The 21,818-nt window shown below is 39.6% G+C and overlaps 1 protein-coding gene across 1 annotated transcript in view; it reads left to right on the forward strand.

The window, feature by feature from the left end:
* The first annotated feature begins 1,833 nt into the window (after nucleotides 1-1,833).
* The window catches only part of ASCC3 (activating signal cointegrator 1 complex subunit 3), a 249,995-nt gene continuing 230,010 nt past the window's right edge, over nucleotides 1,834-21,818 (forward strand). Inside the window, exons 1-4 of the mRNA XM_071741267.1 lie at nucleotides 1,834-1,960; nucleotides 10,611-10,754; nucleotides 11,514-11,664; nucleotides 17,430-18,007. Coding sequence (XP_071597368.1) covers nucleotides 10,665-10,754; nucleotides 11,514-11,664; nucleotides 17,430-18,007 — 819 coding nt within the window. The 5' untranslated portion in view covers nucleotides 1,834-1,960; nucleotides 10,611-10,664. The remainder of the gene's footprint in view (nucleotides 1,961-10,610; nucleotides 10,755-11,513; nucleotides 11,665-17,429; nucleotides 18,008-21,818) is intronic.

A 21,818-nucleotide genomic window follows, 5' to 3' on the forward strand; every position in this document is an offset into this window, starting at 1 on the left:
ATTTTGGATGTTTTCTGAGGAAACAGCATTATCCTCACATAATAACATTGATTTAAAATTCTTCCCCCAGTGTTGGCAACAGAGGCATCTGCAAAGTGCAGTTTAGTTCTGAATGCCTCGTACTCTTATCACAACAGAGATCTGCAGTGAGTCAAGATGTCTGAAAACTTCAACAGAGGCTTATTTTGTTGACTTCTTTTGGAACACAGTGAGTTTTCTTTTGTCAAAGGCAAGATCACTCTAATTACTAGTCCATTTATTTTCCAAACCTGATGTAAAGGTCAAGTAACTGTAAAATTCATGTCTTACATATTAGTATTAGGTTTTAGTTGTTAAAAAGAAACCAGTCAATTCAATAGCCCATCAAACACAAGGCATTTGCAGATAGTAATTCACGTGTCACCAGCTGGCAGTACTCACAGTGACAATTGAGGTAGGAATCAAGTCTTGTGAGTACCTATTGTTCTCCACATGAAAAGCCCTTAACACTGAATGCAATATCACCTGGTTAAGAAGCACATAGTGAGAAATGCAGCAGTGAATTCACCCACATAAATGTGAATGTATTTGGAAAACTCAAAAACAGGTATGTTTCTTGCTTCTCAGTTCTACAGTTTGGGGCCTACTTCACTGAAACTTTGCCTGACAGATCCATGCATTAGGAGTGGAAAATACTATATTTATAAACCATCCACAATTGCTTTGAAAATATGGTTGTAAAACTATGCTGCAAAAGTCAATGCCCTGAGGCACCAGCATCAAGCTACAGGATCTTAAGGCTTCAATAACCTACTGTGAAGATTTTTAAAGACTGCAGTGGCAAAAAAACTGGGATTTCCAGCGTTTAAACTACTCAAATGCTCTAGGGGTAAGTGGTCTAGACACACTATAACCCGTTCCATAGGAGCATCTACCAAACCCAAGCTGGACATACCTTGTGATTCCTCTAAACTGTCTGTTTCATTCTAAGGGATGGAGTGAGTTACGATTATCTTTGGAGTCCATTTTTTAACAACTCCAACGGTACAAATTCACATGCAGGCACATAGGTGGATGACTGCTTGCCTTCTTTCACATGAGTGGAATCCCTACTAGAACTGTAGGGAAGGCGACAGTTTAGTGACTGTGCCATTCGGCTTTTGGAAAGACAGACCACAAGGCATTGCAGAGGACAGAAATAAATCCTGGGAATCCTAACAGTTACCCAGTTGGAGGCCTTTTAGAGTCCAGTTGTATTTTTGTACAAAGAACACCCAAGCACTCCAGAGAAAGCATTTTTTATCTCCACGGGGTTTTGTCCTAAAATTATGCGACATTGCTCATTCTTCTTTCCCTTCTCTGCTCAGCTTGGTCTTCAGCGTCATTTTACCATGGTCCTTTTGGATTAAAAACCCTGAAGCACCCAAGCCTGAATCAGTAAGCGTGGCAGGGCACGTCAGGCACACGCACACAGACAGCCGCGGGTGGGGAAGCACTCAGCACGCGTGCAGTAATGATCGAGCCGAAAAACAGCACGGAGGGGGGAAAGCCACGGAACCCCACGTCCGGGACAGCCCAAGGCACTAAGACGGGAGCAGAAATCCCTTCGGGAGCGGCCTCCGCGCTGCATTGGGTCGCGCAGGGCACAAACTGGGGCGGGAACGGCACCCGCAGCCCCTTTGCGGGACGCGATTCTTTACACACGGAGGGCAAACGGGCGGCGCTCACGCAGCCTGAGGCCGCCTTAGGTCCGCGCACGGCGCCGGCTTTCCGCGGAGCGGCAGGGAAGCAGGGCGAGGGGCAAAGGCTTGGATGAGGTGGACGAGCAGAGCGTAACGGACCGGACCGGGCCGACCAGGCCAGAGAGCTGAACACGCTCCGTGCCGCACCTTCGCTCCCCTTCGCCCCGCCTGCTCATTTTGCGGCAGTGTCGCGCCGCGCCGTCTCTTGGCGGCAGCGGAACCGGCAGGCCGGAAGGCAGGTGCGCGTCGGGCTCGGGCGGGCGGGGGTCGGGCGGCTGCGCGGGGCGGTCCCGGCTCGCCGGGCTCCGGCGGCGGCGTGGGGCAGCGGGTGGAGCTCTCCGCACGCCGGCGGACGGAGCGAATGCTGCTTTCCGCTGTGGTGTTAAATGGCCGGTGCGGAACCGCGGTCTGGCCCTTCTGAGGGGAGGGTGGCCGCCGGGCCTACCCCGCCCCGGTGGCACCGCGCGTCCTCCCGCTGGTGTTGCGGGGCGAGGGAGGGAGGGGGGCGGCTGTTTCGGGGCAGCGAGGCCGCTGATCGGTGCGAGCCCTACCTGCCCCTCCGGGTAGGGCCGGCCGTGGCGGGGGGGGCAGGGGGTAGAGGGCCGGGCCCTGCCGCCTGCCTGCCCGGGGTCCGGAGTGCAGCTGGGCGGGCGGGAGAAGATCGCGAATAAAGGCTGAGCCCCGCGCTCCTCGCCTGCTGTTTCTGGTCTTGGTCTCGGTGTGATCATTGGAAAGGGGAAAAGGGGAGTATTGCGAAGTGGGAAACGGCACGGGGGCTGAATGGGCCTTGAATGCTTCCAGTACTTCCTGTTGGCAGTAATGTAGGGAACTACAAATGAATGGAAAACCAGCACGTGGTCGCCTTGAGTGTGTTTCGCTTTCGAGTACCTACTTGCTTCACTTTGATTGGTAATGGTAAATTGACAGCTGTGCTTGTAAAATGTGTGATGATCTCTGATGTCCTCGGGTATACCCTGAAGGTGCTTCAGGCAAGTGTATTAAGTTAGAGTCATTTATTTAAACTTTGTTATTTTTAGTATACTAATGTTTGTGTAGGTCCTTTTCAGTCTTCAGGCTTTTTAAAGAATTGGCTGTGAAATAGTATCATTGAAATGGAACCTGTAATCATCACTTTAGCAGAGAGGCAATCAAGTCAAGTTATTTTCTTGAGAAAGGATTTGACTTGAGTCCAGACAATTAGTAGGAAAAAATTACTAGAAATTCCAGAGACAATGCAGCAGGGCTTATGTATGTCTGCATGGTAGGTTGCAGAGATAACTTTTCTCTAAAAGCTAGTGTGGCCTTTGAGAGAGGTGAGATCAGTAGTTCTAAATCAGAAGGTAAGAAATAGTCAAATGACTGTTTTGTTCTGCCAGTTCTTTGTGTGTGGAACGCTCTTTGAAGCTAAACCTGAACTGAGAGGTAGGCTTTCTATTTTTAAAATTTAAGAGGAGTGCACACTGCTCTTTTCCTCCCAGTTTTTTTCTTGTTCCTTCCTGTGGTTTTTGTTTTTATTTGAAACCTGTCAATGTTTCTCTTCCCAGTAAGCTATCTAAGCTGAGTTCATTTTATATCTTTCCTAGCAGGTAATGTCTTTAACAAATCTGGCCATTTCTGTTCTAGAATGGTTTGGGTTGGAAGAGGCCTTCAAGATGATCTAGTTCAAAACCCCCTGTATGGGCAGGGGCACCTCCCCATAGATCAGGTTGCTCAAAACCCCACCCAACCTGGCCTTGAAGAGAGGCCTTCCAGGGAGGGGGCATCCAAAGCCTTGGGGGCTCCTTGGAGCCTTCTCCAGGCTGAACACATCCAACTCTCTCAGTGTGTCTTTGTAGGAAAGGTGCTCCAGGCCTCTGATCATCTTTGTGGCCTTCTAGTTATTCCAAGAGCTCCATGTCCTTCCTGTGCTAGGGGTTCCTGAGCTGGACACAGTACTCCAAGGGAGAGAATCACCTGCCTTGTGAATGCTCCTTTGATGCATGTCAGGGTTCAACACTGGCCCAGCAATTAAACCGAGTGAGAGGTGCTCTCTATTAATCCCCCTCTCCTCCCTGATAAAGAAAGGAGAGAGAATAAGGGAGAGAGACTTATGGGTCGGAAACTAAACTACACAACTTTAATGAAACAATAATGATAAATAGGAAAAAATTACTAAATATATACAAATATACAGGAAAATTGATACCACGTTCGTCCCCACTTTCCCCCAATAGCTCTCACGTCACCACCGAGGCTGCAGGGCAGCCCTGGGAAAGTCCAGGCTGGACTCCTGGAGTCAGCAGCAGTTGGGAACTGGAGGCAGGAACACACAGATTCAGGCTGGCATGGATCAGGACCACAGGCAGAGGAACGGATGGGATCCTCCCAGGATGCTGAAGCAAACAGTGACAGGTTAAGAAGGGGAAGCAGGAAGGGAAAAAAAGGGGTTTGACCCTTGTGGTCCCTCAAATTTATATTGAATATGATATGTATGGGATGGAATACTCTGGTCAATTCTGGCATCTGTCTTGTCCATTCCTCCCCAAAGGAAGGCTTCGGGTGTGACCTTTTTACTCCTCTCCTTCCAGAGGGCAAAATGTTCCTCAGAACTGACCAATGTCCTTGGCTCTGCACACCAGTCTCTGGCCGTAATTATAAACATCGAGTGTTATCAGTCCCAGAAGCAGACACTTTCTCGCTGAGAAACTTGCTGTTAATTTCAGCAAGTGCAGCTACTTACAAGAGACTTAGCTGAAAGCAAAAGTACAAGACAGAAAATCACCTTTATCCTGGCCCAATGGGACAATGCAGCACAGGATATGGTTGGATTTCTGGGATGCAAGCTCTATCCTCTACTTCATCCTTCTAATCCTGCCCTGTCTTCCTAGGTGCACAACAAAGACAGCAGTATTCTAGTGGAGTCTTTTAATACTGACTACTGGAAGGGCAACATAGTATGTTTTATGGCATCACTCTTGTCTTTAAATACTGTTTCCTGTCTTTCCGTGTTTCCAGAATGACAGCTGACACGATGGTTGTACCTGTACAAGTGTTTATGGAAAAACACATCTAATGTGTTGCTTCTTGGCCTCCTCTTTTTTGTGGTATCTTACTGTTTCTGTAAAGTGGTATATTTTACTGTGTGTGTTGGATGTGTTTCCTTCAGGATAATAGTATATTGTAATTTGGCCCCTAAAATAGTTTCATCCCTTGTATCAGTATCGTTTACAGATTTCATAAGCATAGCCTTAAATCTGTTGTCAGGAAGAACATTTAGAGTTGTAACATCTTTTTTTACAGAGTTAATAGAAAACTCATCCTTTGTAAAGTATCAGTTTCTATTTCTGTAGGTTGTAGTTAAACTACACCTCTTTCTGTGAAAAAAGTTTTAGTTTGTAAATACTGAACTGAGTTCAGGCAGGTTCACGTTCTTCCTGCATGTTTCATTCCTCTTCTCTTACTCAGTTATAGGACAGGAGCTGCTGCTGAGATGGAAAGGTGGTTGGGGGAGGGAAAGGCTCATGTTGTCTTTTCACTGGATGGTTATAATGTAAAGTTTATTTGGAAACTGTTAAATGTGTGATTAATCCTAACTCATATCGGTGTTTTGACTACTGAACAGGTTTCTTTTTACCCTGTACAAAATTTGCTGGAAATGGTCATTACTGCAAATAACAACTTAATGTTTTCTTGGCAAATGTTTTTTTTTTTAGTAACAATTGTTGACATTAATGTTGAGCAATTTTCAGTGGGTTTTTTGTTTGGTTTTTTGTGTTGCTTTTTTTATTTTTTAACAAAATTATGCTTCAATATTTGTAGACAAAAGAAAAAAAAGATCGACTCTCTGGTGTGGACAAACCCAATTAAAGAAATTTAACAAATGACCAATAATGCTTAGTTGGAAGTTTGCTAAAATATGATAGCTGGTGTCTGAACTAAGAAGGAAGCAAGGGTTGGACCCACAAATAGATTCTGAGATCAGGCTTCATAATTCCAAATTGTAATCCTCAGAACCTCTGTTGTCACATCACCCTGTAACTTTTTTCAAATAAAATGTCTCTCATAGAAGCCAGTAGCAGATGCTTGCATGATGTACTGGAAGAAATCTTATTTGAAGACAGATACAGTGATGCCTCTGCACTCATATTACCATTTTTATCAGTAGTCAGTGGTTTAAATAACTGATCATCTGTCTCTAAGATGCTGAGTTCAGTAACTACCAAGGTATTTGACTTACATTAATTCATCTGGTTATTTTTTGACCATGCTTGAGCTTCTAGCCTTTTTGGTATCTTGTGGCAATGAATTCCCAAATTTAATAATTAAGGAAAGACAAGCAATTTGATACAGCTTTCACTCTAATATTCAGTTTTATCATGTTCCTCCTTACCATTACATTCTGAGAAATACAAGTGAGTCATTCTGTATTTACCCATTCTTGCTTTTTAAACACCTCATCATGTCACAGAAATGAGCAGTTCCATGTTTATTGTAAACTCAGTTCCTAAGGGGAACTGAACTCAGGGCATTCATTATGCTCATCTCCGTGAGGAATTTGACTGTGCTCTGTTTGCACAAAGCAGTGTGAGTACATTCTTGTTAATGTTTTGTTAATTTTCTTGTTAACTTTCATCATAGCTGTAGTGCTTTAGATTTGTGGCTAAAACAGTGTTGATAACACACCAGTGTTTTGGCTGTTGCTGAGTGATGTGTGTGTGTAGCATCAAGACTTCCTTTTTTCACACTGCCACCCAGAGAGTAGGCTGGGGGAACAGCTGGGACACCTCACCTAAACTGCCTGAAGGGATATCCCATATTGTGTGTTGTCATGCACAGAAATAAAAACTGAGGTAGAGGAAACAGTTATTTGGGGTATTCATTTATTTATTTAGGGATATGGTGAGCAATTTCCTTCACTCCTGGGGTTTTTTTACTTTGCTTCCCCTATTAAATTGTCAGTATCTCAACCCAAAAGTTTTCTTTCTTTTTTCTTCCTGTTGTCTGCTTTGTCCCACTGTGGTGGAGAGTGATCAAGTGGCTGTGTGGATGTTTGGCTTCTGTTTGGGACCAGCCCACACCAGCACTTTGCACAGACACCTAAAAAGATGACTGAGTAAGTAGCAGTGTGCTCTGATGCTGGAGTTGAAAGCTCACACCACTTTCAACAGAGGTATGAAAGATTCCTGTGCCTTCTGTTCCTTTAAGATTATTTCAGTCATTTGGTATAGGATTATCAAGTTTTATACAATTTTGTGTAGCTTATTGAAGATCCATTAGGCTAGGGAGAAAACCGAGAAAGCCTTTATGTGTCTTGAAAGATGGAGGATTTTACTTCATAGAATCAGAATGGTTTCCTGTGGAAGGGACCTTAAAAAAATCTCTACTTCTAACTCCTCTGCCTAGGCAGGGACACTTTCTACTGGACCAGGTTGCTCAGAGCTCCATCCAACCTGGCCTTGAACACTTCTAGGGAGGGGGCACCCATAACCTCCCTGGGCAACCTGTTCCAGTGTGTCACTACTCTCACACTAAAGAATTTCTTCCTAATATCTAACCTAAATCTGCCCTCTTCCAGATTAAAGCCATTACCCCTTGTCCTATCACTACATGCTCTTGAAAAAGTCCCTCCCCAGCTTTCCTGTAGTTGTCTGTGTCTAGGCAAACCTGTGTGTTTTCCATGAGATGCACATGACTACACACGGAAACTGATGCTATTCTTGACAGTTCCTCATGTTACTCTGCCTTGCTTGCATACAGGTGTTCACACAGATTTGCATTTAACATGTATTTCTATTTAACAGATATTCCTAGAAGAGCTGTAATGTGATGATTTTTACCTCATGCACAATTACATTCAACTGAAATGTTGCTTGTGTTGTGCCATTAGTGGTATCTTTGCAAGAATGCTGTTCAGCATGGTTATTTTCTTGTTCTTCCTTTTCTTCTTGGATTGCTGAAGGATTTTCATGTGTAGACACATCCATTCTCTCTTCTTTATGTAATGTGAGGTCAGTTCACTTTCCAAGATGAATTTCACTAATGCTTTGAAGTGAAGTGGTATGGGAGACCATGTTCTGAAAGGGCTAATGTTCTCCTGTCAGAAGGGGAGTGATTGGATGACCAAGAAACAGTCCCCTGGCATGGTTTAGACATGGTACTAGAATATTAAAGCTTGTTTTGGTAAGCTTTTCTTGTGGCCACCTACAGACCTTCTGTAGTCTTTGATGTGGTCATCAGCCATGGAAATACAATTAAATTCCAGTGACAGCAAGTTTACTTGCTATCACAGCTTTATAATGTTTAAAGGTTTGACTTGATCTGTGCAAAATTTAATTTTTACAGCAGACTACACAGCAGAGAAATACAGATTCTTTCTATTCTTGCCTTCCCATTAGTGCTCAGAAGATAAAAGCTTCTATTATTGTTTTTCTGCTACAGTAAGCCTGTTATGCTTGCTGATTATTACTTTTACAAATTTTCATTTGAAGATAGTTGCCCAGCTGTACCTGTGTGCAATAACCTCAAGTGGTTTAGTCTATTAAAATTTTACTGTGCATCTTTAGCAACTGTTACAAGCATTTTTTTACCTTCTGAAGCTGAGCTGCAACGAACCTGGCATCTCTGTGTCTGGTAGTTAGTGTTGGAGACTTACAGAACTGTTACAGAGACTTTCTTACTACCATCTGAAGAGCTCTTCTAGCATGGTCTTGTCAGAGCAGATATTTGATTATTTATTATTTGTGTATTATTAAAGCAGTTATTTTTGCTGAAGTGCATCCCATGTCCTCTTACCCATTCTTAGTGAGATGGAACATGCATTACACAGGTGTGTTTTCCTTTCTCTTGCTGATCTATTGTTTTTTTATAGTCCCCCTACTTCCTTTGGACATGAACATCTGTATTTACTTTGGAGTAGGATGAATGCCTCAGGGTTGTTTTCAGCACTGTGCAAGACAGATGCATAGACAGATTTCTAGTAAGCTTTCTCCCTTCCCCTCCCTTCCCCTCCCTTCCCCTCCCTTCCCCTCCCTTCCCCTCCCTTCCCCTCCCTTCCCCTCCCTTCCCCTCCCTCCCCCTCCCTTCCCTCCCCTCCCCTCCCCTCCCCAGAAGCTTATTAAAAAAGTTTGTAAAAGAGGTGAAGAGTCTGAGACAGTTCTAGGAATTGTCAAATTTTGTTTCCTATTCCTAAAAAAAATTAGCAAAATGGGCCCAAATAGGCCCTCACTTGATTGAAGGGGGGTGATATTTTTATCATGCAAAATTGCGCTGAATTTGAATTCCCATTTTGATTGCCCCTCTCCAAATACAAAATACAATGGATACCTATTCTCACACTTTTTCTCAAGGGGGAATGGGCAGAAGAATGGCAAAAGTTAACCTTGCACCTCTGTATGTGGGCCCTTGTAAACAGGATTTATAATCTGCTGCCTTTTAGGTCCTTGTTTGAAACCCAGCAGGTGCAGGCAGGATCATTCAATATTGCACTGGGAGTGTTCACACAGTATACACATTCAATATTACACTAATTACACTGGTGTGACTTATGTGTCATATATCCACTGAAAATCTCAAAAGCAGTAATGTTGCTTGGCTCTTTCTGCTTCTGGGCTTGAATTTGGACATGTCCTCTCTGCCCCCTTCACAGTTAAATATTTTATATTTCCACATATTGTAGCTACATCATTATAACGTTTGTCTCCAAAATATCAGCTGTTGTGATAGCTTTTCTCAAAAGGATATTAATGCAAGTTGGAAAACAAGCAGACCTGTTAATTCAGTGACATTTCTCTGTGATTGGAACACTGTATCTGGGTTTGCTTTTGTGCTGTGTTGCAAAGCTGATGGCTAAAATACAAATGTGGTCATTAAATGAAGAAAAATGTTAAGGATAATTGCATTAAAGTAGGGAGTTCTATACAGTATATGACTAGGGGGAAGAGGTGTGTGATTTTAACTCTTTTTTAAATTACTTAAATTCTGAATGGCCGATGGTCTTCAGGCATGCAAAGAATGATGCAGATCATTAGGTATGATTAATTGTTTCAAAAAGAATCTAAAGTTGTATTTATCTGCTACCATCAGAAACTAGCTGTGCATTAGACTTTATTCATTAAATGATTCAGCCGTGGGCAGCTTTCAAAATAACTTCCAAAATAGTTTCAGTAAACGGCTTGGAACAAGAATGAGTTCAAATGGAGAACAGCTGTGTTTTGCTGTATAGACATGAGACTGTTTCACAGAGGAAATAAGAACATGTGAGAAATAGGCTGTGGTCCTGGAGAGAGCTCCATGCCCTGTGCATCTGTGTGTACACTCATAGTTGTAAGATGATAACCTCCTTTTGGCTTTCTGCTAGCCCTTTTGTTCCCTTTCTCTTATAACAGCTAAGTGATATGCATATTATGATTTTTTTCTTTCCTGTCATAATTTGCTTTGCATTTTTGCTGGTTAAAAATGGCTCAATGGTTCTCAAGAAGGATGCCCTGGCATCCATGCCAGAGGCTTTTAAGGACCTGGAAGCTCCCAGTGTGGGCTGGTTCAGAGAAAACCTGGTAGGTTGTAATCTCTTACTGCTGCTGGGAGCTGACGTTCAGTTACCTAGCATTGACTATAATTTTATTGTGTTAATGATGCTTAAGGAACAATAACCACTCATTGCTGATAACTTTTCTTTAGGCAGAAAAGAAAAGAAACTCCTTAGAGACCTCCACGTGTTACCATGTCTTGCCAGCTGTCTGTGCCTTTCACCCATTGAATCCATTGAATCTTGATTATCAACATTTTGAGATAGTTTTTAAACTTGTTTAACTGAAATGCCAGTGCTTGCTTTAAAAGGTCTTTCAAGTTGGTGATGCAAATTTGTATTTAGAGCATTAACAAATTAATGTTACTTGTTTTGTTCTCACCTAGGTGCTTGAGCTGGGATTTAATTTCTCATCCTATGGATCACTGAAAGAGTAACAGATGGCCTTGCCTCGTCTTACAGGAGCTTTACGCTCCTTTTCAAATGTCACTAAACGGGAGGATTATAGTGAAGAATTAGCTGACTTAAGGGTAAAGATTTTTCTTTTCCAAAGCATAATTGAAAAGTATTGGTGTATATAGTAAGAACTGTTTACTTTCTTATTTTGTTTTTCTGTTTTATAAGAGTAGGCAAGAAAGACTGAGCAGAGTGTCTGTAGTTTCCTGTGCATTCTTTCACAGTGTCCTTGCTCAAAGTCAAATTTGCTGTAGATTTGTGATTTATGCTGGGCCCTTACAATCGTGATGTATGGATTGGGTTGCTTGGCTGTGTTATTACAGCCCTGCTATTTAATCTTTTGGGAAGTAGTTTAAGTTGAGCTTGGCTGGTATGTTTTTAGCTCCAAGCTTATGCAGAGCTGGGGAGCCAAACATCTCCCTCTGAATACGAAGTTCTCCTCAGACTCTTGTTGGGGGATGTTTAGTATAAATTTACTGACACTGAATTCAGGTGGTACTTTTTTTTTTTTCTCTCCAAGAAATAATGCATTAAAGCAGTAAATATATTGTGGGAACCTGTAATGTGAAATGAATTTAGAATCTTGGGAGCTGTAAATGTCTTGAAGTTGCAACAGTCTGGCTTTACAGAAAATTCTGCTTTGGAAAGAGTAAAGAAATGAGATTGTCTGTGTGTATCCTTCTCCTATCTTAAGCACAGGAAATAGTGTAAACAGGTAGCAGGTAAAAAGTTTGTAATCATTACTACATAGTGAGTGGTTTTTTAACTGGTGTTTAACTTTAAAAGATCTTCCATGTACTAATTTGAGAAACCCAAATATTTTGCATTTTCAGACTAAAAGATCAAAATTACCGGAGCAGTTGCTGAAGTCTGATCTTACTTGGAAGAAGATAATAAAGTTTGTTGATGATAATTTGGACAAAAAAGAACACCAAGCTGTAAATGCTGATTTAAAAAATATATTACAAGCTGCAAAACAAATAGGTAGGTTTTCATTCTGTGGTAGTCTAATTATAGGCTGTTTTGTTGGGGTTTTTTTTTTTTTTTTCAATCTACTTTCGGCCTGCCTGCTTTACATACTTGTAGTTTTAGTTCTACCTTGATGCCAGGCTAGCCCTGAAATATCTTTGGGACTCCCGTTAATCTCATGTGTTTATGCAAAATATAGTTTTCTGTTTTATTCCGAAATAGTACCTGGTACAGTTTGCCATCAGCCTGTATAAAGCAAAAGCAACAGCTGCTTTTGGAATGGCAATACTCTGAAAAAAACCCTCTTCTTATTATCAGTGTTAGTGCTACATGATTATATGAGGAAAAAATGGATTGCTACATAGGCAGATAAAAATGTGAAAATAGCGCTTTATGGTTAAAGTGTTTGAGGTTGGGAAGGAACTAAATCATAAATTTCACTCATCTGGAATTAAGCTTTTAAAACTGAATATACATTAGGGCAAAGAAGGTGTGAAAACTTGATTCTGATTGGAAACTAATTCAGCTTTGGCTGTTAGCAGAATTTGACTTCATCAGCTCAAAGTGAGCACATGGCTTAAGCTCTAGCTGTCACAAATTTAAGATTTTTTCATTTCAGTGTAATAGCTATATTTTCTCCTTTTCTGGTTGTGTTTCAAGTATCTGTAACATGGAAAGAATTAATAGGCATAAATATATTTGCTTTGTTTTTTTGTTTTGTTTTGTTTTTACACTATAGACCAGTGTGTTTTATCTCAATCCAAATGTTTTCCTTCTTCACATGTTCCTATTTCTCAACAGTTCTTTTGGAAATTACTCGCAAATTAAGAAAGGAGCAAACATCTAAACCAGATTTTCAAAACAGGCTAGAGAAGTTAGTCATGTCACAGGTAGAAACTGGCTGTACAGTTGCACAGAAGATGTCTGTTAAAGCTACTAGTGGATGTAATGGCTATTGCTTCTGTGACTCATCAGAGGAAAAATTTCATGTATTTCTCAAGTCACTATCAAAAAGGTTTTAAACTCATATGACAATTCATATATTCTATAGTTTGCTTTTTGGTTTATTCCTTCCATGTTTGTGACCCCAACTCTGTTATATTTACAAATTTGGTCCTACTTTTTTTTCAAATCCGCTTTTTCTAATACAGGTAGTAGAACTTGTGCTGTTAGTAGACTTCAAGCTCTTCAGGCCACAAGTTAATCATGTGGCTGCCTGTCTTTCTGAGACAGAGATGCCTCTTGGAAAGGCCATGTCTCTGCCCTCTGCTTTGCTGCACAGATTTCAGCTAGCACTTAGGATTTGCAAGGTTTGGGGAAAAGTCATGCAAGCTGTGAGTTTGCATCAGCTGTTGATGCCTAAAGTTAATATGTAAAAGGTGCAGTGTGTATTGATAATTAATCAAAAAAGTAAATGCTCTCTTTTTAACTTCTTCTTTTGGTTTATTTGAGATTGTCCTCTTTTACTATTTCTTAAATGATTTTTATTCCTATGCTGTAGTAGTAAAGGCAGGTTTCAGACACAGCTGTGATGGAAAGGGAAAAGTCCTGTTGGGTACCTAAGGTTTATGAATGTCTGAATAAGACCTTTTGGAGCATAGAAAGCCTAATGAGATTTCTGCCAGTACTCCATTTTAATAACATACTATTTATGTAAATTTTAAAAGTTATAGTCCCCATTCTTCTTACTTCCATGGCTTGATCAATTCAGGTGTTGCTGTTTTAGGATAACATTTAGATTTTAGGGCAATGTCAACACAGTAAGACCTGGAACAGGCACTGACATGGTATTACAGGGCTGCTTGATCCATCTGTCCCACATGGCCCTATACTAGCAAATAGAGACAACCAACTCCTCTTCACCTCCTAATCCTCCTGACCATGATAGCAGGTTTGAAATATATGGTATGGTCATAATAACAGGTTGGTTTATTTTCTTGCTCCAGCTGGTGTTCCCAAGTGCAAGGCTGCCTGTTGATTACCCATGGACCATCCAAGTTGGCATAGTTTATATTCCCCTTCTCTGATTTTTTGACACTCCTCCTTGCTGCCCTTTTTGCTTCTCAAATAAACAATGTCTGTAATTATTTTTTCCCAATTGGTTCCCAGTTTTGTTACATACATACCCTTCCTAACATCATCTTCACAGATGGAAAGGGAAAGACAAATACAGCTCAGTTTCCAGTGATAAAAAATAATAACAAGTTGTCACAGAAATGCATAAAAGCAAGTGTGTTGTGGGAATACAACTCATTACTAATATATTAATTAATTAACTAGTTCTTAAAATCTGAATGTACAATTTCATTTCCCTTCACATGATTCAGTTATATCTCCTGTTGTGGCTTTTGTTTCTTATAAAATACATGGTTGCTTTCCATACTCATCCTTATCTTAGATATTATAGTATTTTTTTGCAAGTAGTGTAACTGAAAACTCAGTATGGGTTTCTGTGGAAAAGTTGCTCATTTGGAAATCATTGCTAGATGTACTTTGTGCATGTACTTTGTACATAAGCATGAAATCTACTTGGGAGAAGAAGACAGCAGTTTAAATATGGACCTGGTTCAAGTACCCATCAGGCACAGCAGATGGAGAGATTTAATGGTGTCATTTTCCTTTAATCTGAATGCCTATGTCCAGAACAAGCAAATTGAAAGACTCGAAAGTAATAGTAATGAATTTTTGTTTGATGGACTGGAGAGAGCAAACCAAACGAAAGCAAATACATTAGTATATCATAAAATCATAGAATGGTTAGAGCTGGAAGGAACCTCAGAGATCATCCAGTTCCAATCCCCCCTGAGTTGGCAGGGACACCTCCCACTAGGCCAGGTTACTCAAAGCCCCATCCGGCCTGGCCTTGAGGGCTTCCAGGGATGGCGTTTCTGCAGCTTCTCTGGACAACCTGTTCCAGTGTCTCACCACCCTCACGCTAAAGAATGTCCTCCTAATCACTAACCTAAATCTTGACTCTTCCAGTTTAAAACCATTATCCCTTGTACTCTCAATACAAGCCTTTGTAAAAAGTCCCTCCCCAGCTTTCCTGTAGGGCCCTTTCGGGTACTGGAAGGCCTCTGTAAGCTCCACTTTGACCCTTCTCTTCTTCAGTCTGAACAACCCCAGCTCCCTCAGTCTGTCTTCATAAAAGAGGGGCTCCAGCCCTCTGGTCATTTTTGTGGCCCTTCTCAGCACGTGCTCCAACAGGCCCACATCCTTCTTGTGCTGGGGGTTCCTGAGCTGGACACACTACTTCAGGTGAGGTAGTGGGGCAGAATCACCTCTCTCAATCTGCTTGCTAGCCAGACTTCTTTTGATGTGGTTGGCCTTCTGGGCTATAATTACACACTGGTGGCTCATGTCCACCTTTTGATCCACTAGTTCTCCCAGGTCTTTTTCCACATTGCTGCTCTTCGGTGTGTTCTTCCCCCACCTCTATTCATCTCTTGGGTTGCCTTGGCCCAGGTGCAGGACCCAGGTGCCCACTTCCCCAGCTTGCCCAGGTCCCTCTGGATGGCATCCCATCCCTCTGGCATATGGACTGCACCATCCAGCTTGGTATCACTGGCAAACTTGCTGATGATGGCTCTCAATGCCACTATTTAGTTAGAACAAGTTAGCAAGAAACCATCAGCTTTGACGCTTCTGGCTAAAGACATGTAATGTTGAGACACAAACCAGAATGGGTTACAGTGACAGGATTACAGACTGAACTGACAGGAATGTTCCAACCATTGCCATCAGAATCATATCATAGGGAATTACTTGTATTCCTTTTTAGCTTCATTTCAAGAGAATGAAATCTCAGCCTAGGCAACAGGTAATGAAATATTGCTATACTTGACAATTTAAAATGTCACTTACTGGAATTACCTGATTGGCTTAAAAACAAAAAAGGGAGAGAAGCTTTAAGTTGTGAATCCCTTGCCATCTTGGCTTGCTTGTTATATTTGAAGAGGAGGAGTAGTATTTTGTTAAGAGATGCTCCCATGAATAGGAGAAGTTGATAATAAAGGAGAATTAGCATATAGACTTTTCTCAAATCCTTCAATACAACTGCTCTTTTAGTCTAGTAATGTGTACTGCTGTTCTGACACAAGTGACTAGGTGACTTTACATGCTTTTTTATTATTATTATTAGTTTTTTTCCCCTGTGATTCCTATATGGCTAATGCTGAGAGGAAGACTGAACCATCTTTTTTTCCTTTGAGATATATTTACATATATATTGTATATGTGTGTATCTGACAGGTATCTTCCATATGAAGGTAGGTAAATACCACCTCCAATCCCATGAATTTTTCAGCTTTTCCAAGTGCGCAGTAAGGAAATTCAAGAGAAATACTGGATTTTTAAGTACCCCGATTTATATGTTGTGTTTCCAGTTAGTCAGCCTTTTTTCATCTGCTTATACTGAATATTCGTGCTCTGTCCTGTTGTCTTGCTCTGTCCTTGCTCTCATTCCTGTTGTGGGAATGAAAAGCTTTGCTTTTTCTAGGGTTGAACCTAACTTCCTTTGAATCAAGTTACAAGTAACAATGCCAAAGTAATGAAAATGTTCCCACTGGTTTCAGGAAGTTTTTCAACAGGCAGAAAATGGGGACATGGTAGAGCAAATACATTTGCCCATAACTGGTTAGCTGAGGTATTCAGAGACAGGCACAGGACAGTTTTGATTACTGAAAAGAGATTAGCCACATTTACTATGCCAGAAGTGCCTTTTTGGGGTTTTTAAAATGAATACTATAGTTGCTTTTAAAATAAATATTTTAATAGTTCTTTTGAATTACTTATGCCAGTGGTTAATCACAAATGTTATCACTTAAATCATACTGTTCTCTGCTGGACCTCCACTATTTGATCCTGAAATCACTATAGAATTGGCTGGATAAAGACATCTTGATGATAGCAGTTTATAAATATCTACCAATAAGATTTTAAGATGTTTTAAAATGTTAAAGTATTGTCAGAAATGCTAATTCTACTAAAAATGTTGGAGTTATCTACCCAGCTTGTTAGAATATGGTTCTTTAAACTTCAAGATAAAATCATTTATATGTTGTCCTCATAAAGAAAGAAAAAAAAACAAACACCAAAAAAGCCAGTATACTGACTGGTTTTGACATTTTGATTCATCATATGATAGTTTTGCTTATGTTTTCATTGAGTAGCTTTGCAAATATTTGTGTGAGAATTAAATTTATGCTTTTCTCTAATAATATATTTTTATTTGCATAGTACAATGTTTCTTAGATTCAAATCAAAATTTATACAGTTGTCTGCTTTAATTTCTTTGGGCAATTTTCCTAATTAACACACATTCTGTGGTAATTCTACTAAGAATTACTACATTTTTGTAATTCTAAAGGGAATTACTACATTTTTGTAATTCCCAGCTGAGTTCTGTCATTTAATCTGTTATGAATATTCAGATTAGGCAGTGAATGAACATTGATACACAGTGCAAATTTATAACCTTTAAAATGCTCATAAGTATAGAATTGTGAGTTTCAGACCTTGGGCAAGTTTTTCCTCTTACTTGTGAAAATAAGAAAGCATTTGTAATCCTTAACATGAATTTCCAGTAAGAAACTTGCTGGATATTGGCATACCTGTTAAAATTCAGTACCTTGCAACAATTGGTACTTGTTGTGGTCTTTGTTTCATATCTCTGTTGATGAGACTTGGAGCAAGATACTGAATACAGTTACGTTACAGGCAGTGAAAAATAATTAGTTTGAAGTGCATGAAGTCACATTTGCTTTTGGTTTTGTTAACAGTTGGAGCTGAAAATGGACAAGAAGCGATTGAAAGCGGAGCTGTTTTTCTCTTTAAGACATTTCACAGGAAAGAATGTGTTGGCCATGATGAGACAAAGGCGATCAAGCAGATGTTTGGGCCATTTCCATCGTCATCTGCTACTGCAGCTTGTAATGCCACATGTCGGATTGCTTCTCACTTCACTGAAGAACAGCTTACAGCTCTCTTACAGATGGCTGAAGAGCAAGATGGTGATAACAGAGTGTTCTTTGGTAAAAATATAGTGTTTTCGTTTGACATGCATGATTTGGATTACTCCGAGGAGCTGCCTGTGAATGGTGAGGCCGATGCAGAGAAAACTATAAGCTTAGATTATAAGAAACTTCTCAACAACCAGATGAATCACTTACAGAATTACTGTGGTGAGAAATCTGGACTCAAGGTAAAAGTAGACGATTCTTTTTTATGGTGTGAAGTTGGAAAATATCTGAATGAATCTCAAGGGGGTACGCCTGGTGGGCCAACAACAGAAGACCTCTGCTGTACTTTGTATGAGATGCTTGCTTCTACCAAAAGTGATGATGAACTTCAAAATGAGGTACAGTAGCATATTTACCATACTGCATGTATTTGAATGTTGCACACAAGTGCCATTATTTCACAGTGGATTATGCCAGCATACTTTATCCAAGTGATTGGCAAGATGCAAGAAATACTTCATTTTTTGTTTTCGGTATTTAAGATAATTCCATACTTCCGTTGGGACAGTTTGTTTGTCTGGCACATCACTGGTGACTTTAATTAGAAGAAAATTGATTCATATGCTTGGAGTGATATGGGAGTTCTAACTAAGAAAATGTGTTTAAATCATGTCCTATTCATTAGGGACATAAAGTCTAGTGCACTGGAGCATGCTTTTCACTGTATATCAGATGTTCTTGATGAGTATGAAACGGTAGTGATGCGGTAACAAAATTATTATTTTAAAGAAGGAAGAAAAATCTGATGACAAACTTAGAGTTTAGCCCAATAATGTTCTGCTTTATTATTATTTTTTATTAAAACTTCGTACGCACTACATTCCTTAATTTGTGTACTCAATTTCTAGTATCTGATGTTTTCAGACTTGAGACATCTGAGAGCATTTTAGCAACTTTGCCACCTAACCCCTTTCAGAATAGCTAGGAAAAAGTTGGAGTAGTTTAGTCTACCTTTAGTTACAGTGTGATATTCTCAGAGGGTTTTTCTTACTCTTTTTTAAACTCTTGTCATAATTTATCTGCAAAATTTTTCAGCATTTAATTTAGGATATACCTATCTATTTTTATACTAACGAAGAGATGCATTGTCTCTTTATCATAAAATGTAAAACCAGGAGGAATTTTAGTATAGAGATAAAATAAGGAAATGCAATCTGAATTGTGTTAAGAGCTAGTTTATACAGCATAATTATGAAAAATTGTGCAATTTATTCATCTCAGGCCAAGGAAAAACTTCGCTCAAATAAAATTAAGAAACATTAATATCACTCAGTGTATTAGATTAGATAGTGTTTCCCAGAAAAAATCATGTTAAATACTGTATGAGTGACTAGAAGAAAACTAGGCTATGATATTAAACAGCAGAATTGTTTCAAGATTGCATTTTAAGTAGTAGTTTGCAATATTATGAGTACTACACATGTTTAATTATCAATAGATGATACATACACTTGCCTGTAAAATAAGCTACAAGAAGTTTATTGCTTAGGCTTCTTTTGTCTACTTTATAGCTGTGACTATCTCCAGCTATATTAAAAGGTGTTGTAAACACATACTCAAACTGCAGCTGTCAGGGCTTCCATCAGTTAAATTCAATCCAGCTGTACTGAAAGCTGTTGTAGTGGGAAACAAGTATTCTATTTTATGTCATTTCTAAGAATAATTAATTATTCACCATTTCTGCTGAAAAAGAAACATATGTCTTTTTCCTTGTTGTCATAAGGATGTAACATTCATGTGATAAAAAAATACAGTAACAGACTAAAGGGTAGTAATGTGGAGATTCAAGGCACTGAATCCCTCCTTCAACTGTCAAAAACATTACTTTCAAATCAAAATAGAGCTGAAATAAAAGAAGTCAAGAGTCAGGCAGCACCTCTCCCTACATGTATTCCTTAGTTGATCTCATGATCACAAAATCTATGAGATCATGAGATCTCATCATACTCATGATTAGAGCCAGAAGATTATAGCTTTATTACTTAAATTCAGGTCTTTTCATGCTTGTTCCAGAGTGGATGTTAATAGAGTATTTTGTTGTTTCATTAAGTAGCATTGTTCTCCAGTGTGGTGTTTGTCTGTTTGAATGCTTGATGCAGCAATAGGCTTTGAGACAGTTTTTCCCATAGCTCTGGTATGTGATGCTCCATTGTCTCTTGGGTTTCTGCTGTAACTTTTCTTCAACTACCTTTGTCATCAGTGGCAAATAATAATTTTTTTTTTTTCCCTTCTTGAGTTCATCTACATTGTTAGTCAAACCTGTAAATGAAAAGCTTTTGGGATCAAGAGCCCAGGGGAACTTAACTAATTTGTCAATTCAACGAATTGTCAGGAAGCTCCTCTGTGTCTGCCACCAGCCTTTCTTCAAAAGAAGAACAGAAGAGTAAAGGAAAACAAAATCTATTTAAACTGTCACAGAATCTGGAAGGGACCTTTTCTGTCAGTGATACAATATCTTAAATTAAGGAAGACTCATTAATAAAAGAATGTGGGAACATTTGTCCCAACTTCTCCCCTCAAGACTGCTTCATAGTCTTGTTGCCTAGGTGGATAAAATGAACCCTTGTTATGTGATTTCCAGCTTTATTCGGGGTGGTTTTATGATCCCTTTTCCTGTGCTGCAGTTGTCCTCTCTTTTTTTTTTTTTTTTTTTTCTTTTAAACATTTTTTTAAACCAATTTAAAAAATGAGCATCAGAGAACTGCACTTGTAACTTTTTCTCCAGACAATGCCTTTTCAACACTGCCTTTCCTTTCATTTACCCTTCAGGCAATTTCTTGCCAATTTTTAATTCTTCTATTAATGCTTATCTTCACAAATTTAACAAGTCATCATGTGGAAAATTGCAATGTTTTAAATGAAGTCCAGATGTGAGACAAGTGTTATTTATTAATTTTCTAGATTAATGAAGTGCTAGGCAAAGTGATAAATCATTAGTAAGCTCATGGTACGTTTCTCCCATTTTCCAATTATCTGCACGTCGTTTTGATTTTTTTCCAAAATACATCCTTTTAAGCCTTCTCCAGTCAGATTTATATTATTCTTTTCTGCAACATTGTTGCACTTACAGATGTGTGCTCTTTGGCCTTCAATTTCATGTGTCAGTTTTGGCAGATTTATGAAAGAATATCTTGCACTCAGACTGTGAGCTCTCTGAATTTTATTCCTAGCTTTGATGTGATCATTTTCATATCCATACTCCTTTCTCTTTAATCATCTTACCATTATAACCTAAATCAAATATATTTCTTTAACCAGAGACAAATATGAATTTAAATTTTAAAATTAAAATGTATTGAAGTAAAAGGACAGTAATTAATACTTAATAATTACAATTCAAAATTTTGCTTTCAAAAGGGAAATTCATGCTACAGTAAGGGACCTAGATAGCTAAGTCAGCTGGTTTGTGGAACTTAGAATGGAAAACATTCCTGAATACATTTAAAACCCAGGGCATACAAACATTCCTGGATACGTTCAAAACCCACACTTGCTCTCTCCTTAAGATAAGTGAATGGAAAAGTGTATACAGTATTTAAAAAACTCACATTACTTCAGAACAAGACTAAGCAAGTGTGTGTAGATTTTGTTTCCTACTAGTGACTTAGGAAGCTGTTTGTCAGTAGCACACAGTGCAGACCTGTTCTCTGTACTTACTTCTTTCTCATTCCTTTTAAGAGAGCTTCAGTGTTTCATTTTACAAATAAAAATTTAAAAATCTATGTTCTAGCTATTAGTATCCAAAAATTTGATGACCTGAGGAACAATTAACTTTCACTTCTAAACCCAAATTCGGTTTAATAATTCCCAGGTCTGTATTGAGGGTCATTACCTCAGCAGTCTGAATATGTAATTTATATTAAGATCTCTGAACTTATTACAGCTCATATTCCAATACTGACTGTGAAAAGTGATTTGGCATTTCTTTCTGGGCTAACAGGAGCTTTGAGAAGTGTAGCGAAGTACAAGGTCTTGTGCCTGGGAACACATAACCCAGAAGTGCAGTTCAGACTGGGATCCACTTGGCTAGAGAGCAGTCTTGTGGAAAGGGACCTGGGGGTCCACCCTTGGTGAAAAACAGGCTCAGCATGAGTGAACAGTAGCAGGATGCGGGGTTACATCACAAGAGCATCACCAGCAGAGACAAAG

The sequence above is a fragment of the Heliangelus exortis genome, chromosome 3 (assembly GCF_036169615.1).
Source record: "Heliangelus exortis chromosome 3, bHelExo1.hap1, whole genome shotgun sequence".
NCBI classification, from domain to species: Eukaryota; Metazoa; Chordata; class Aves; order Apodiformes; family Trochilidae; genus Heliangelus; species Heliangelus exortis.